Source organism: Glycine max, chromosome 20, assembly GCF_000004515.6.
Source record: "Glycine max cultivar Williams 82 chromosome 20, Glycine_max_v4.0, whole genome shotgun sequence".
Lineage (NCBI taxonomy): Eukaryota > Viridiplantae > Streptophyta > Magnoliopsida > Fabales > Fabaceae > Glycine > Glycine max.
In genome coordinates, this window is record NC_038256.2 from 35520437 (window position 1) to 35532859 (window position 12423).

Consider the following 12423-nt stretch of genomic DNA (forward strand, 5'->3'; position numbering starts at 1 on the left):
TAAAAATTGTCGGAGGATTAAATTTTAATTTTAGGAACTGATATGTTTATCGTTACAATATTAAGTGCGTTTGATTTACTAAATCTTCTTACATTCTTAAGAATGTTATTTCCAATAATAAAACATGAGAATGACTATGAGTATTTATTTAAAAAAATATATTTGATTATATTTTAATATCCTTTGAAATAATTTTTAAATTTTAAATAAAAATAAATAAAAAGTTTCATGTATATTAAATAATAAATTCTCATATTATTATGAGAATATCACTTTTTTACTCTTCTCTATGCGAATAGAAATGTTGAAAAATATAATAAAAAAATAAAATTATAACATTTCCATAAATAAATAAATAATACTAATATTTTTTTTAAAACTTATAATAAACATGAAAATGTTATATTTCTATTTTCATATTTTCGAAAATGTGATAAAATTTTGTGAAATAAATATCCCTTACTTATTAAATTAATTAAGTAATTAATATTTTATAATTTTAGAAACTATTTTGCCATTTAATTTATTTTAGAGACTAATTTGACCATCCTGTCCATCAATTGCAAATTTTCTCTTAAATTAACTCTTTAAAAACAAATAATTCAAAATAAATTTACATCTGAATCGGAAGATTCCTCGGAAAACAACGAGAAAGGAATGTAAAGTGAATAACAAGGGGCGAAAGTGAAGTGAACGACCGCTAGCATATTTTAGTTAACTTAATTTTTAAAATAAGTAATTATTTATTATTTAAAAAGCTTTAAAAAACAAACCTATATATATATATATATATATATATATATATATATATATATATATATATATATATATGAAGCCGTACTAGTGATGCAACTCTACACTACGGTCTTCTTAAAGCTTCATTCATCCAACACTTGTTGCTTCAAACTGCGTTTCCATATTCTGTTCTGCTTCCACTTGTTTAACATGAAAACACCTCATCCTCACTACCATGATGATGATTGATGCTACTTTCCTAATCAGTAGTTAGCTTAGGAAAGATGCAAAGCTTCAACACAACAACCGAATCAGAATCAATTTCACCACTCTATTGCCATTCTCCCTTCTTTCACCGGTAAATTATAAACTACTACCTTTGACAACTTACCATTTTTATTTCCCCCTTTTTGTGAAATGAGTAATGAAAGCTGGAAGAAGGACTCACATGCAACAACAAATGCATGTGAATGAATTTTTCATTATTAGAAGAAAAAAAAAATTCTTGTTTAAAACAGAGTTTCCCTGTTTTTCTCTGGGGTGTCAAACAGGGGAAATGACACCAGCCGAAATCCATCGCGTTTCTCGGATCTTCAGCATTCTTTTCGACAACACGATGCCGTTGATTTAAGCTCAAGTTAATACTCTCTTTCTCTCTGTCTTTACTAATATATAATGGTTCCTTCGTGTGTAACAATTTCAATTTTTAAACTATTTCCTTTGCTGCAGGTTCTGTGTTTGGTGGAAAGTCGAGCAATGTGGCTGTTGTTGCAAGCAACTTACAGTGTGGGACATTCAACACGGTATTAGTCCTCTCTCTCTCTTTTTCCTTTTTAGGTATATAAGTTTTGTGCACGCGTGCCTTGCCTTATGCCTTATCTATTTTGGCGTAGAACCTTGGGTGTGCAGAATTTGGTTCGACCGAGCAGGGACCTATGTTTCAGAGAGGAACAACTGTGTCCATGGCCACGGGGAACCAGCATGTTGAGAACTGGGCAGATGATAGCCACCCCACTGAAGATACTTGCACTGATATAGACACCGATGATAAAAATCAAGTGGGTCTCTATAGAATTCTTGGCTTACTATTATTATGAGTTGGAAAGTTTTTTTATTACAAAGGCTAAACTACACTTTTTTGGTTACTCGTTTTGTTTTTTTATTTTACTTTGGCTCCCCAAATTTAATAAGTATCTTCAATTTCATTAGAACAAGCCGTGCTCTTTTAACCTGTTTAACATACTATTTTGGTCAAGTTCATGATACGTGTCACAGACTCCACAACATCAGATGAATGTTTGTGATGAAGGTTGAAATAAACATCCTTAGTTCAAAAACTTATTGAAGGGGAGTAGTTTGATCTAACAAGAAAACTTTAAAACTAAAGTAAAACCTTTGAAGCATAAGAAAAAAAAAATAGGAGGTAAAAAAATAAAACTAGGGAACAAGCATTTTAGCCCATTATAAATTTCTGGGTATTGGATAGTGATGTTGAGAAAAAAAATCATGTTTTTTTGACAGTGTTTCTCAACTGTGTCTTGGTGCCATGGAGTTGGGGACGGGGCACTTGTAGTTGTGGACTCTCATGATCAAAGTAAGACTAAGGTTAAAGCTGAAGACCAGAAGGTTGTTAGCTACTTGCATCAAAACCTTGTGCTTATTAGTTCTTGTTTTGTTGTTGATAGCTAACTTTTTGTGGATGCTTTCTTTTAGACTGTTCGTAGGCTAGCTCAGAATCGGGAGGCTGCGAAGAAGAGTCGGTTGAGGAAAAAGGTAACTAGTTGCTCATGGGAGAAGTTTGATTCCAATTATCTTCTTATCCAAAAGCTTATTAGGAAGTTTATCCCAATTTGCTTTTAGTTGAGGTAGTTTTGACTCTCATGTTTCATCATGTTAGTTAGTTTCACTGTTACTAGTTGATTTTTGTTTCTCCTTATGTATGTCACAATCACTCATAGTGAAATAACATGTTCATTTCTCACGTAAGTCTTTGGCATTATGTTAATGAAACATATTCGAATGATTTATATGGTTTGATTTTTAAATAGGCATATGTGCAACAATTGGAGAACAGTCGAGTTAGGCTTGCGCAATTAGAGCAAGAACTTCAACGGGCACGTCAGCAGGTGTAAGAAGTTAAAGGTTTCCTGTATATAATTTGCAATCAATTTAATTTTGTTACTATTCTGCTAACTATTATTTTGGGTTGATACTTTCTACAGGGTGCATTTATTGCAACTGGAATCCCGGGGGATCGCGGTCATTCTAGTGTTGCAAATGGTAATTAAAAAAGATGATTGTTTCATTCATAGTGGCAGAAACATGATGGTTTTATTGAGTGTTTTCTAATAGAAACTATGGTACCGTTCAAGTTCATGCACTTTTTTAGAATTCCGATAAAATGGATGAAGACTTACATAATCCATATCTAATCATTGGAAGATTGTATTTTAAAATTAAATAGAAATTCACATGAATTTGGTGCAATGGAAACCTGAAACTTTGTGATGGCATCAATCATGGGGCTATCTAGTTTTGTTATGATATCTGTATTTTGAAGACAAAGGGAATGCATATTAATGTTATCTTTATTTCATAGATACGTACAATGTAACAACGGGATTTTGGCTTCTTTGCATTAGATACTGAAGTTGTTGGATATGGGGTATGCTGTATAGATGATTATTCACATATGAACATCTCTGCCCACAAAGTCTCGACAACTTAAATATACACATGATTTTTATTCACATTTGTGAGTTTGGTCATATTGAAGAATGATGTGGAGGATTTAAATTTAAATCATTTTACATTTCTTAAATCCAAAATCATTTTACCTTTCTTACATTTCTAGGGATGTTCACTTGTGCATTTTCAACTTGTGGAAGATCTTATTGATGCCCTAGAGGACTGGACAAAATTGATATGCATGTGTGTGTAATTTTTGGTGCTAATGAGGGTATCGGGGTAGGAAATTGGAGTTATCTTCCCATGCCAAAAGTGATATATAAAAAAAAACATTTTGCTTAAATTCTTGAGGCTTAAGTATCATGCTGAATATGCTTTAGCGTGTTTAGATTTAATTATTTTTATAATAGGGAGGGAATGTGAATATGTCATTTGTGATTATTATTTTTATATCATTCAGGTGCTTTAGCATTTGACATGGACTATGCCCGTTGGGTTGATGAGCATCAACGGTTGATCATTGATATAAGATCAGCTATAAATTCTCAAATGGGTGAGAATGAACTGCACCTTCTTGTAGATGGAGCCATGGCACATTATGATGAATTATTTAGGTTGAAGAGCATAGGGGCAAAGGTTGATGTATTTCACATACTTTCTGGGATGTGGAAGACACCAGCAGAAAGATGCTTCATATGGCTCGGTGGATTTCGTTCATCTGAACTTCTCAAGGTGATTGACCATTTCAGTTACTCACATTTGCTTTTATACGGTAGAGTATATGTTCCGTATGAGGGTTGATGAATATTTTGGGCACAACTTTTGAAACTCAGATAGTTAGAAACCAGCTTGAGCCGTTAACCGAACAGCAGTTGATGGGCATTTACAATCTGCAGCAGTCTTCCCAGCAGGCAGAGGATGCATTATCACAAGGCATGGAAGCATTGCAGCAGTCTCTTTCAGAGACACTTTCGTCCTCCTCTCTAGGGCCCTCTGGTTCTGAAAATGTTGCTGAGTACATGGGCCAAATGGCAATTGCATTGGGCAAGCTTGCCACACTAGAGAATTTCCTTCATCAGGTAATAACTAATCCTGGTCACTGATTCTAATATTTTAGTACTTGATTGTGACACTCTTCATTTATATTTTCAGTTTTCACTTATAAAATAGCACATTATTTTAAATATTTTCTTATTCCATAGATTTATATTTAGAAACAATTAAAACGATTAACATGAAATGTATAGAGAGAACATTTTATAAAAAAAAGTAAACACTAGGCCCTTAAATCATTGCTAATTCTTACTACTACCAAAAACCTTCAAAAGTTTATATGCATTGTATTCTCAAGAGTATGTGTTGTCTTTCTTAGGCTGACCTATTGAGGCAACAAACTCTGCAACAGATGCGTCGAATTTTGACCACGTGCCAAGCTGCTCGTGCTCTCCTTGTGATAAATGATTACGTTACACGGCTTAGAGCTCTTAATTCATTATGGTTAGCGTGTCCAAGAGAGTACTAGGTGCCACACTGAGGAACAATACTTGTTTACCATGATATAATCTTCTCGGGAAGTTGCTACTTACTGCATCTTGATCTGTACAAGTTTTAACTTCTGAGAAATTTGTATATTATTGGCATGTTCAAACGGATGTTGTGCCAATGTTATGCGTAGAAATAGAATCACGTAGGCGTAAATGCAAATCATTGTCACCTTTCCACTTACTACTAGATAGCATCACGTTTTTTTTATATATAAAATCATCATAGTTTTGGTGTTTAAATTTGGGATATCCTTTTACCATATGTGGATAAGAAAGGAAATGAAAATTACATTAAGCTAGTATCACAAATATCTCTGTTCTCCCCTATAATGACGGTACAATCTGTATATACATATCAATAAAGTTGAACTAAAATCATCATAGAATGAAAAGGCAAACTCTGTACGGACTTTTCTCCCTTTTTATCCTCTGCAATTTCTCCTCTAACGAATCATCATCGTTGTAACCTATGCAATATTTATTATGAGCAAGCGACAATATTCAATTTCCACTAAATACAAATTTCCTTACTCTTCAATCCTTATTTACCACTGGCTTATAGATTTTTTTCCTGCTATTGTTTATTCTTCCTGCCAAGAATAAAAAAGTAAAACACTAGTAAAATATTCAATTTTTTCAGGCAGTTTCGTCATGTGTAAGTCAATGGTTGCATAAATTTTCAAGACGAAAATACAAAAAATGAATTAAGATGCTATTAATATGCATAAATTACTTTATAGAGCTTAGGGGGGCAAAATTTAATTTATTTTTCTTTCTTATTATCTTTTGAAGTGCTCATCGAAAAGTTTATCTAATCAAGGGATAACAAAACTCTACCTGGTCTTTGGTTTTTCTTGCATGCCACTTGTGGAATGAACACCCCAGTACCTTTACCATTCTTCCACAAGTTCACTAGCCAAAGGGGTGGTGAACCAGAACTGTGTCTTTCCCACAAACAAAAATTGCTTGCAGGTGGAGATGCACAGTTAAAGCTGTAAACTGACCCGTTTGAACCACCATTAGTGACATTAATGGGGCTGAAACTTCTTGTTTCTAGTAAATCTTCGTTGTCTTCAGATGTCAATAGCAAAATCTGCCTCCTAATATCAGCATAGAAAGTATCTTCTTCATATTCTGCCTCAGACATAATAACACTAGGATCTGAATTCATCTCCATAACAAAATTTAGGATTAAACAAGCTTGCTAATGAAATTAACTTGAATTGTAGGCTTGTGTTGCTGTAAGGAAATTATGATTTGGGACGTGAAAATAAAAGGGTGTTCAGGTTTATGTATATATGGATGAATGAGAGATAAGAGAGAAAAGAGATTACTTTGAGGTCAGTGTTGTGAAAGTAGGAGTGTGTTTGTAAATCTCATCTCCGATAGTGTCCAAGTTGGAAGAATATGTCCATTTCGTACGTTAGCAAATGTCCGATACTTTAAATTTTATGATGCAATCATTAAATCTATAAGCCAAATCAAGTGAACCAGAACACGTGAACATTTGGCGGTTACTTTCTAGTGACATTAATGATCATTATTCATCACCAAACATCAACATCAGAGCATGCTTATGGTTTGGGTTACCTTACCATTAAAAAATTTTAAATATCAATTTATTCGTTGTTGTTTTCATAACCTCGACTTGTTTGTGTTTCAAGTATTGGAAGACGTTAATTAAGAGTATCTTATTGGTGTTGGTTCACTTCTTATAACTAACGTTAAAAAGGTCAATCTTATATGCTGATATTTGGATTGCTGAAACTCTGATCAGGCTATTAAAAAAGAAACAAAAGTTTTGTTCCATTTTTCGCATGCTCTTTGATGAATTACCCATGATACTTTATTCAAACTAGGAGCCTGTATATGTATATTATGATGAATAGATTCTTAACACGAACGGGGCCACAATAAATGTCATGGATTCTAAACAAAATTTTGTGGCTAAAGATGTTGATTATCTCAACTAGTATGAGATTGTTCTAACTTAACTAAAGATTTTGAGTTTGAGTTTTAGGTATGTGTTAAATTTTTGGAGAAAAATCTTTATTGTGGTTCATGCAATCCTACAGGACTCAAATAATATGATTATCTCTAATAAAACATACATGTGATAAAATAAAAGATTAGTTACTTGAAGTCAGGTTTAAAAGAAAAAAATTACTTCAAGCCACTAATTTTAATTAAGATTTGGGTGAGATATGTGAAAGACATTTGATATATACAGAAACTAATAAATAATTAATTAATAATTAGAAATCAAATTATAATTAGATTAAATAAAAAAAATTCTAAAGATAATTATTACTTAATGGGAGTAATAATTATAAAGGGTTAATATCCACTATAGTGAATCAAGATCTCCTCCTGGTCCAAAAAAAATCTCCTTCCTCGTAGAAAAATATTTTATGTAACCCTTAACCATCATAAAATCATGTATTTCAAAATACTATTGATTTTATATAATTATTAATCTCAAAAACCTTTAATATTTACTATTATTAGCAAATGATCAGTTATAAACAGCTTGTACCGTAAAAAATCCACCGGCCTCATTGATATTGCGAGTTCTATATTTTAAAGTGATGTTGAGTATAGAAAATCATATATTAATTGATCTATTGAATTCTTGTGACTTGTGAGCTCTTTTCTTTTTTTGTGTGTCAGGAGGGGGATATAAATACATCTTTATCATAATTTTGAATAGTTTTTTATTTATTAGTAAATATTTCATATTATCCTAAAAACATTGGATAATAAAAAGGTGAAGATCTATATTATATAATTGAGATAGCATAGGCCACAGACAGCTGTTGGCAGAAGATTCTGGTGGACAATTTCCTCAGTAGTTCATCTCAGAGTCATTTTTGTTGGGCTTTGGATACCCATCAATACCTAAAATATGAAAGAAACAGGTAATTTTTTAACACACGTTATTTTTTATTTGGGTTCATCCCATGTGCATTACGGAATCCCTAATACACTTTGGAGTGTATTAAAACAAATAATAAAATGTGTTAATACACGAGAAACAGAAGCAAAGAGATTCTCTTTCACAGTCCAGCAATTCCACTTAGGCTTCGTTTTCGGTGTGTAAAGGGTGAGCGGATTAGACTGAAATAATTTAGAGTTACGTTCTATAAAATAGATTAATAGGATATGAGATAAATAAGTCATTTTCTTATTAGGATATTTTATTATGGAGTAAAATAAAAAAATCGTTAGTATTTGATAAGTGCACAGAATGCAATTGTGATTTTATTATTTTTATCTTATACTTATTCAAAAAAAAAATTATTATAGCACTCTAATTTTTAAATAAACTAAATTGTATAGTTATGAAATGATGTGCGTAGTCAAACGACACATTGGTGTTCTCATCATTTATAAATCCGGGAATCAAATGAGAACCACTTCTATGGAATTATCAACGTAAACTCACATAATTTTTTGTAATATATTTCATTGGGAAAACATCTTTTTTATTATACAATTTTGTAGTATTGACAGCATACAAGTTCATGAAAAAAATATTTTTACAACAAAAATTATCTAAATATATAATTTAATTTAATTTGTTTTTTAAATTTATTCTAATTTACGTTCAAAATGTTATTATAAGTCATTTATAAATATTATTATCTGTCTACCCTTTTTTACATATTATCTATACAATTTATTTAGACTGAACTAGTAATAATAAAATATAAATAATTTTGATAAGAAAAATAATATAATTTATATAAGAAATAAAAGTTAAAATGCACACAAAATTAATAATTCTGAAATTTAATTCTTATAATTTGGATTTGCATCTAACTAAAACCTAATTTATGAGATAAGAGTTGTCTCTCTACTTGTATTTTTTTTTTTTATCAAATCACTTGTTAATGTGAAATCTTTAACAATTATATACATGAAGCTTGTATAACTAAATAATGGACTGATAATGCCTAACAACAATTGTTAGCTAGAATGAATTCTAATATCATATTAAAATTTGATTTGAATCTATCTCAATTTCAAAATTTAACTCATGAAATATTGTGCTTACTTATATGTACTGTTTTAGTTGTCTCATTAGACAATGTAAAATCTGTAATTAGTTACTGACTAAAGATCTTAATCATTAGACAATGTGTAAACATTCATGAGATTTTTGTATAACTGATTATACATATTTTAATCATTTTTAAGAATCATAATTATTAAGATTCAAGATTCTCAGACATCATGCTTATTAGATAAGGAAATTTTTTATCTTTAATCAAATGCTCCATAAGTGGTATTACAAAAACAGGTTCCCATTTTATGGTTCATGAAAAATCTATCATCTCAATTATGAACATAATGCAGGATGGTTTATTAATCTCTTCTTTATATTGAACCCTTTTCTATATAAAATAATGAATCAATTCATAAATTATTAATTATTTTTATATATCAGTTATTACTATAGCTCTCAGATTTCCATTATCAATAATATTTTTTCCTGAAAGGATGGTATTTAAAATCAGCAAACATGATCAAATTATCTGTATTGAAATTTGAAATGATTTTTAGTAATGATAATCTAAGGACATGGTCTGCTTGGCAATTTCCTTTGTGGGCCATTTCAAAGTAATTTTTGTTGGGCTTTGGATACCATCAACACCCCAGAAAAAAAACTAAAGCAAGAGAGATTCTCTTTCACAATCCAACAATTCTAGCCAGACATTTGTTTCCTATACTTCCATTATTGCATCTTTCACTTCTCATTATATTCTAAAAAAATCTATTCCAAAATAAAAATTTGCATTTCATAATAAAATTTTCGAAATACATGCAATAGGGGTGTAAGATGTAACGTGAGAGGAGAGGATGCAATAACCTTTTAGTCGAAGGCTTCGTTTTGGGTATTTAATATTTTAATGTAAGCGGAGTACAGTGAAATAGCAGAGAATGGAGTGAAATAAATTAAACTAAAATATAACTTTGATATTCTTATTCTTCAATTTATAAAAAGTAAATAATATTTTTTTTTTCAAAATAAGTTCAATCAAGCATATACTTCTTTATAAGGCATAACTGATGTAAGACTAAATATTTGATGAAACACGAATTAAAAATCGTTATTTTTTAATACTAAATATTTGATTGTGTTATTGGAATAAATTTTTCATTCTAAGCAGAGTCAAAGAGTAACTTGGGATTTTTATAACCTGCTGTTTAAGAGTAGTAATTAATTTATCGTCAAATACTAAATAATAGATTAAAGAAATGGATGTTCCTCCGAACGGCAAGGAAGTTAATACTATAGAAAATACTTTTTTTACTCATAGTAATTACAACACGTTGCACGGAAGACTAACTTATTCTTTTTAACCTAACCTTGTTGGTGAAAGTTAATACTTTACATTAGTTTTTTGAATTCTAAATTATGAGGTTGAGAAAGTTTAAATTCTCATAAATTTGTCAGAATCAAGAAAAGAAATGCTTAAAAACCTTAAAAAAATTCTTACTAAAAATAAATACTAAAATAAAAATAGTTAATAACTCTGACTAAAGAAGAACATATGGGACATTGCTCTTAGGCCCAGTAACTTTCATAAATCATTCCATATTCCGTGATCTACAACTGTTCGTAAAAAGAACTTAAACAAGCACAACTTTTTTAGACAAAAGAAGCGTACCACTTTTTACCTTGTATCTGTCTTATCTATTTTCCAATCCCTCCAGAATGAGAATAGTCAAGATCAGAAAGGCCAGCAATAACAAGTTGCATGATACGTTTATTAGATCTCTTTGATTTGTGCGACAATAAGAAAATTGAGCGTAGCTTAAAACTGAGATGTTTATTATGAACTTGGGTGTATCTAGGAATAGAACATTGAACCTATAAGTTCTTTAGAGATCTCCGTTCTCATTACTTAGTTATGTTAGATATTACCTAAAGAATTAAGAATACTAATTTAGATAAATTGAGTACATGAGTTCTGATTTAATGATTGAGTTGAATCTATTTTCGTAGATTCAAACTATAATTGCTAATATGAAGTTGTATTTAGATTAGTTTGCGGCATAGAGCATAAGGTGAAGAAGAAAGAGAGTATTTGTAGTTCTCTTTAGAATGAAATTTTGTATTATGTTGGAGTAAAGTGTGAGATGAAGTGATAAATTTACTTATATAATTTGATCGGTGACCTATTAGTTTCCCAACATGTTCCAACTTAAATTGGAAGCAAATTTTCTTCCAATTCACCGAAAATATTTCTTCCAACAATTTTTCGTTCACATTCTGTTTTTTAAAGATGCCATGAGAAAGATAATTGTAGTTGTAGAGAAACACGGGGAGTTATGTTATTTGCAAGTTGCAACATGTGGAGAAGTGTTGACTTCCTGCCATTCGCCAAGCACAAAATCAAGATACTAATAATTCTTGTGAATAATTTCATTGTTTATTATTTTTAAACTATTAAATAAATCATAAGCAAGAAAAAATATACGAATACCAATATTTAAATTCTCGACAAAGCACATTATGAAGTATATATATGCCATGACGCTTACGTCTTCCTCGTTTGTTATAGTCCTTCAAAATTGGGTGTTCAATTTCAATTTTTTTTTGCTTTGCATTTTTGGCCATTATCCAAGTCCTCGACAACTTGTTCCGCATTAGGAAAAAAAAATATATGATCCTTCAATTTCAACTCTAAAATGGTAATATTCCGTTCTTAAAAAATAAAACAAAAAGCCAAAGAAGATGCTTGCATGTAACTCAAAAGACAAGCACCATTCATGCACAATCAAGAGGCTTGCTTTTTCTGAAGATAAAATGAAAAAGACAAGCAATAAGTTCTGACTTTCAGAGCTCCAATTGAGGTTGCTTTATTTATTAAAGTTCCAGAGTTACTGGGGTTCACTGAGTAGCATGTTCAATGGACATCCTGAAAACCGGTGACCCTCCATACTTGGATGCTTTGTGACCCATAATGACCACAAATTAACTATCATCAAATATATATCACTCTCTAAGAGAAATATCTAGAATGCTTTAATTCAACCTCTCAAGTGTGTAAATGTAATGTCTCCAAACAGTGTACCTGAAAATGAAATGATGCTAATGGGAGGCAACCTAAAGTTAGCCCCTAATGTTTGCACCCCACTACACTTAGTTGTTTTAAAATGTCAACAATGTCATGCTACATGTTTTCCCCTCCTTTTTCTGTTTGCCCAACATGGTTGTATGTGTAATTCCTCAACAGAAGCATCAATAGTTGGATTTCGACATTTTTTTCGTCTTCTTTTTTTGTACTCATCTTTACGATGCGTATGTTTAGAAGCAACTAGAGATTTTTTCTTTCTAATCTCCTCTTACAACCACACTAATGGAATGTAAAGAAATAGAATGTCAAAGAATAATGGTTTGTTATTTTCCTTGGGCAAAGATAAATAGTAAGAGTTGTTAAAGTTA

At 30.9% G+C, this 12423-nt stretch overlaps 2 protein-coding genes across 3 annotated transcripts; one reads left to right on the plus strand and one right to left on the minus strand.

Annotated features, from left to right (window-relative positions):
* Positions 1 to 854: 854 nt before the first annotated feature.
* On the plus strand, positions 855 to 5207 carry TGA26 (bZIP transcription factor). Its single transcript, XM_006605829.4, has 11 exons — positions 855 to 1093; positions 1287 to 1372; positions 1465 to 1538; positions 1629 to 1793; positions 2257 to 2361; positions 2449 to 2508; positions 2784 to 2861; positions 2958 to 3015; positions 3884 to 4155; positions 4257 to 4502; positions 4796 to 5207. The coding sequence occupies exons 1-11, from the start codon at positions 1020 to 1022 to the stop codon at positions 4943 to 4945; spliced, it is 1368 nt and encodes a 455-aa protein (XP_006605892.1). The 5' UTR covers positions 855 to 1019; the 3' UTR covers positions 4946 to 5207.
* LOC102669682 (uncharacterized) lies at positions 4886 to 6382 on the minus strand. 2 transcript variants are annotated; one of them, XM_041013228.1, is made up of 2 exons: positions 5805 to 6382; positions 4886 to 5020 (listed from the first exon to the last, which is right to left on the minus strand). In XM_041013228.1, exons 1-2 carry the CDS (start codon positions 6142 to 6144, stop codon positions 4908 to 4910), a joined length of 453 nt encoding a protein of 150 aa, XP_040869162.1. In that variant the 5' UTR covers positions 6145 to 6382; the 3' UTR covers positions 4886 to 4907. The 2 variants fall into 2 exon arrangements, with proteins under 2 accessions (XP_040869162.1, XP_006605891.1); XM_006605828.4 differs by lacking the exon at positions 4886 to 5020 and adding an exon at positions 5153 to 5557 and having other exon boundaries at positions 5805 to 6374.
* Positions 6383 to 12423: the final 6041 nt, after the last annotated feature.

Bases quoted from the DNA above. Each gene is read 5' to 3' on its own strand.
- TGA26 (XM_006605829.4), top strand. From the start codon at position 1,020: ATGCAAAGCTTCAACACAACAACCGAATCAGAATCAATTTCACCACTC. The intron at 2,362-2,448 runs GTTGTTAGCTAC...GCTTTCTTTTAG, and splicing joins TTAAAGCTGAAGACCAGAAG to ACTGTTCGTAGGCTAGCTCA. The intron at 2,509-2,783 runs GTAACTAGTTGC...ATTTTTAAATAG, and splicing joins AGAGTCGGTTGAGGAAAAAG to GCATATGTGCAACAATTGGA.
- LOC102669682 (XM_041013228.1), bottom strand. From the start codon at position 6,144: ATGGAGATGAATTCAGATCCTAGTGTTATTATGTCTGAGGCAGAATAT. The intron at 5,021-5,804 runs GTAGAGTTTTGT...AAACTTGTACAG, and splicing joins CAAGAAAAACCAAAGACCAG to ATCAAGATGCAGTAAGTAGC.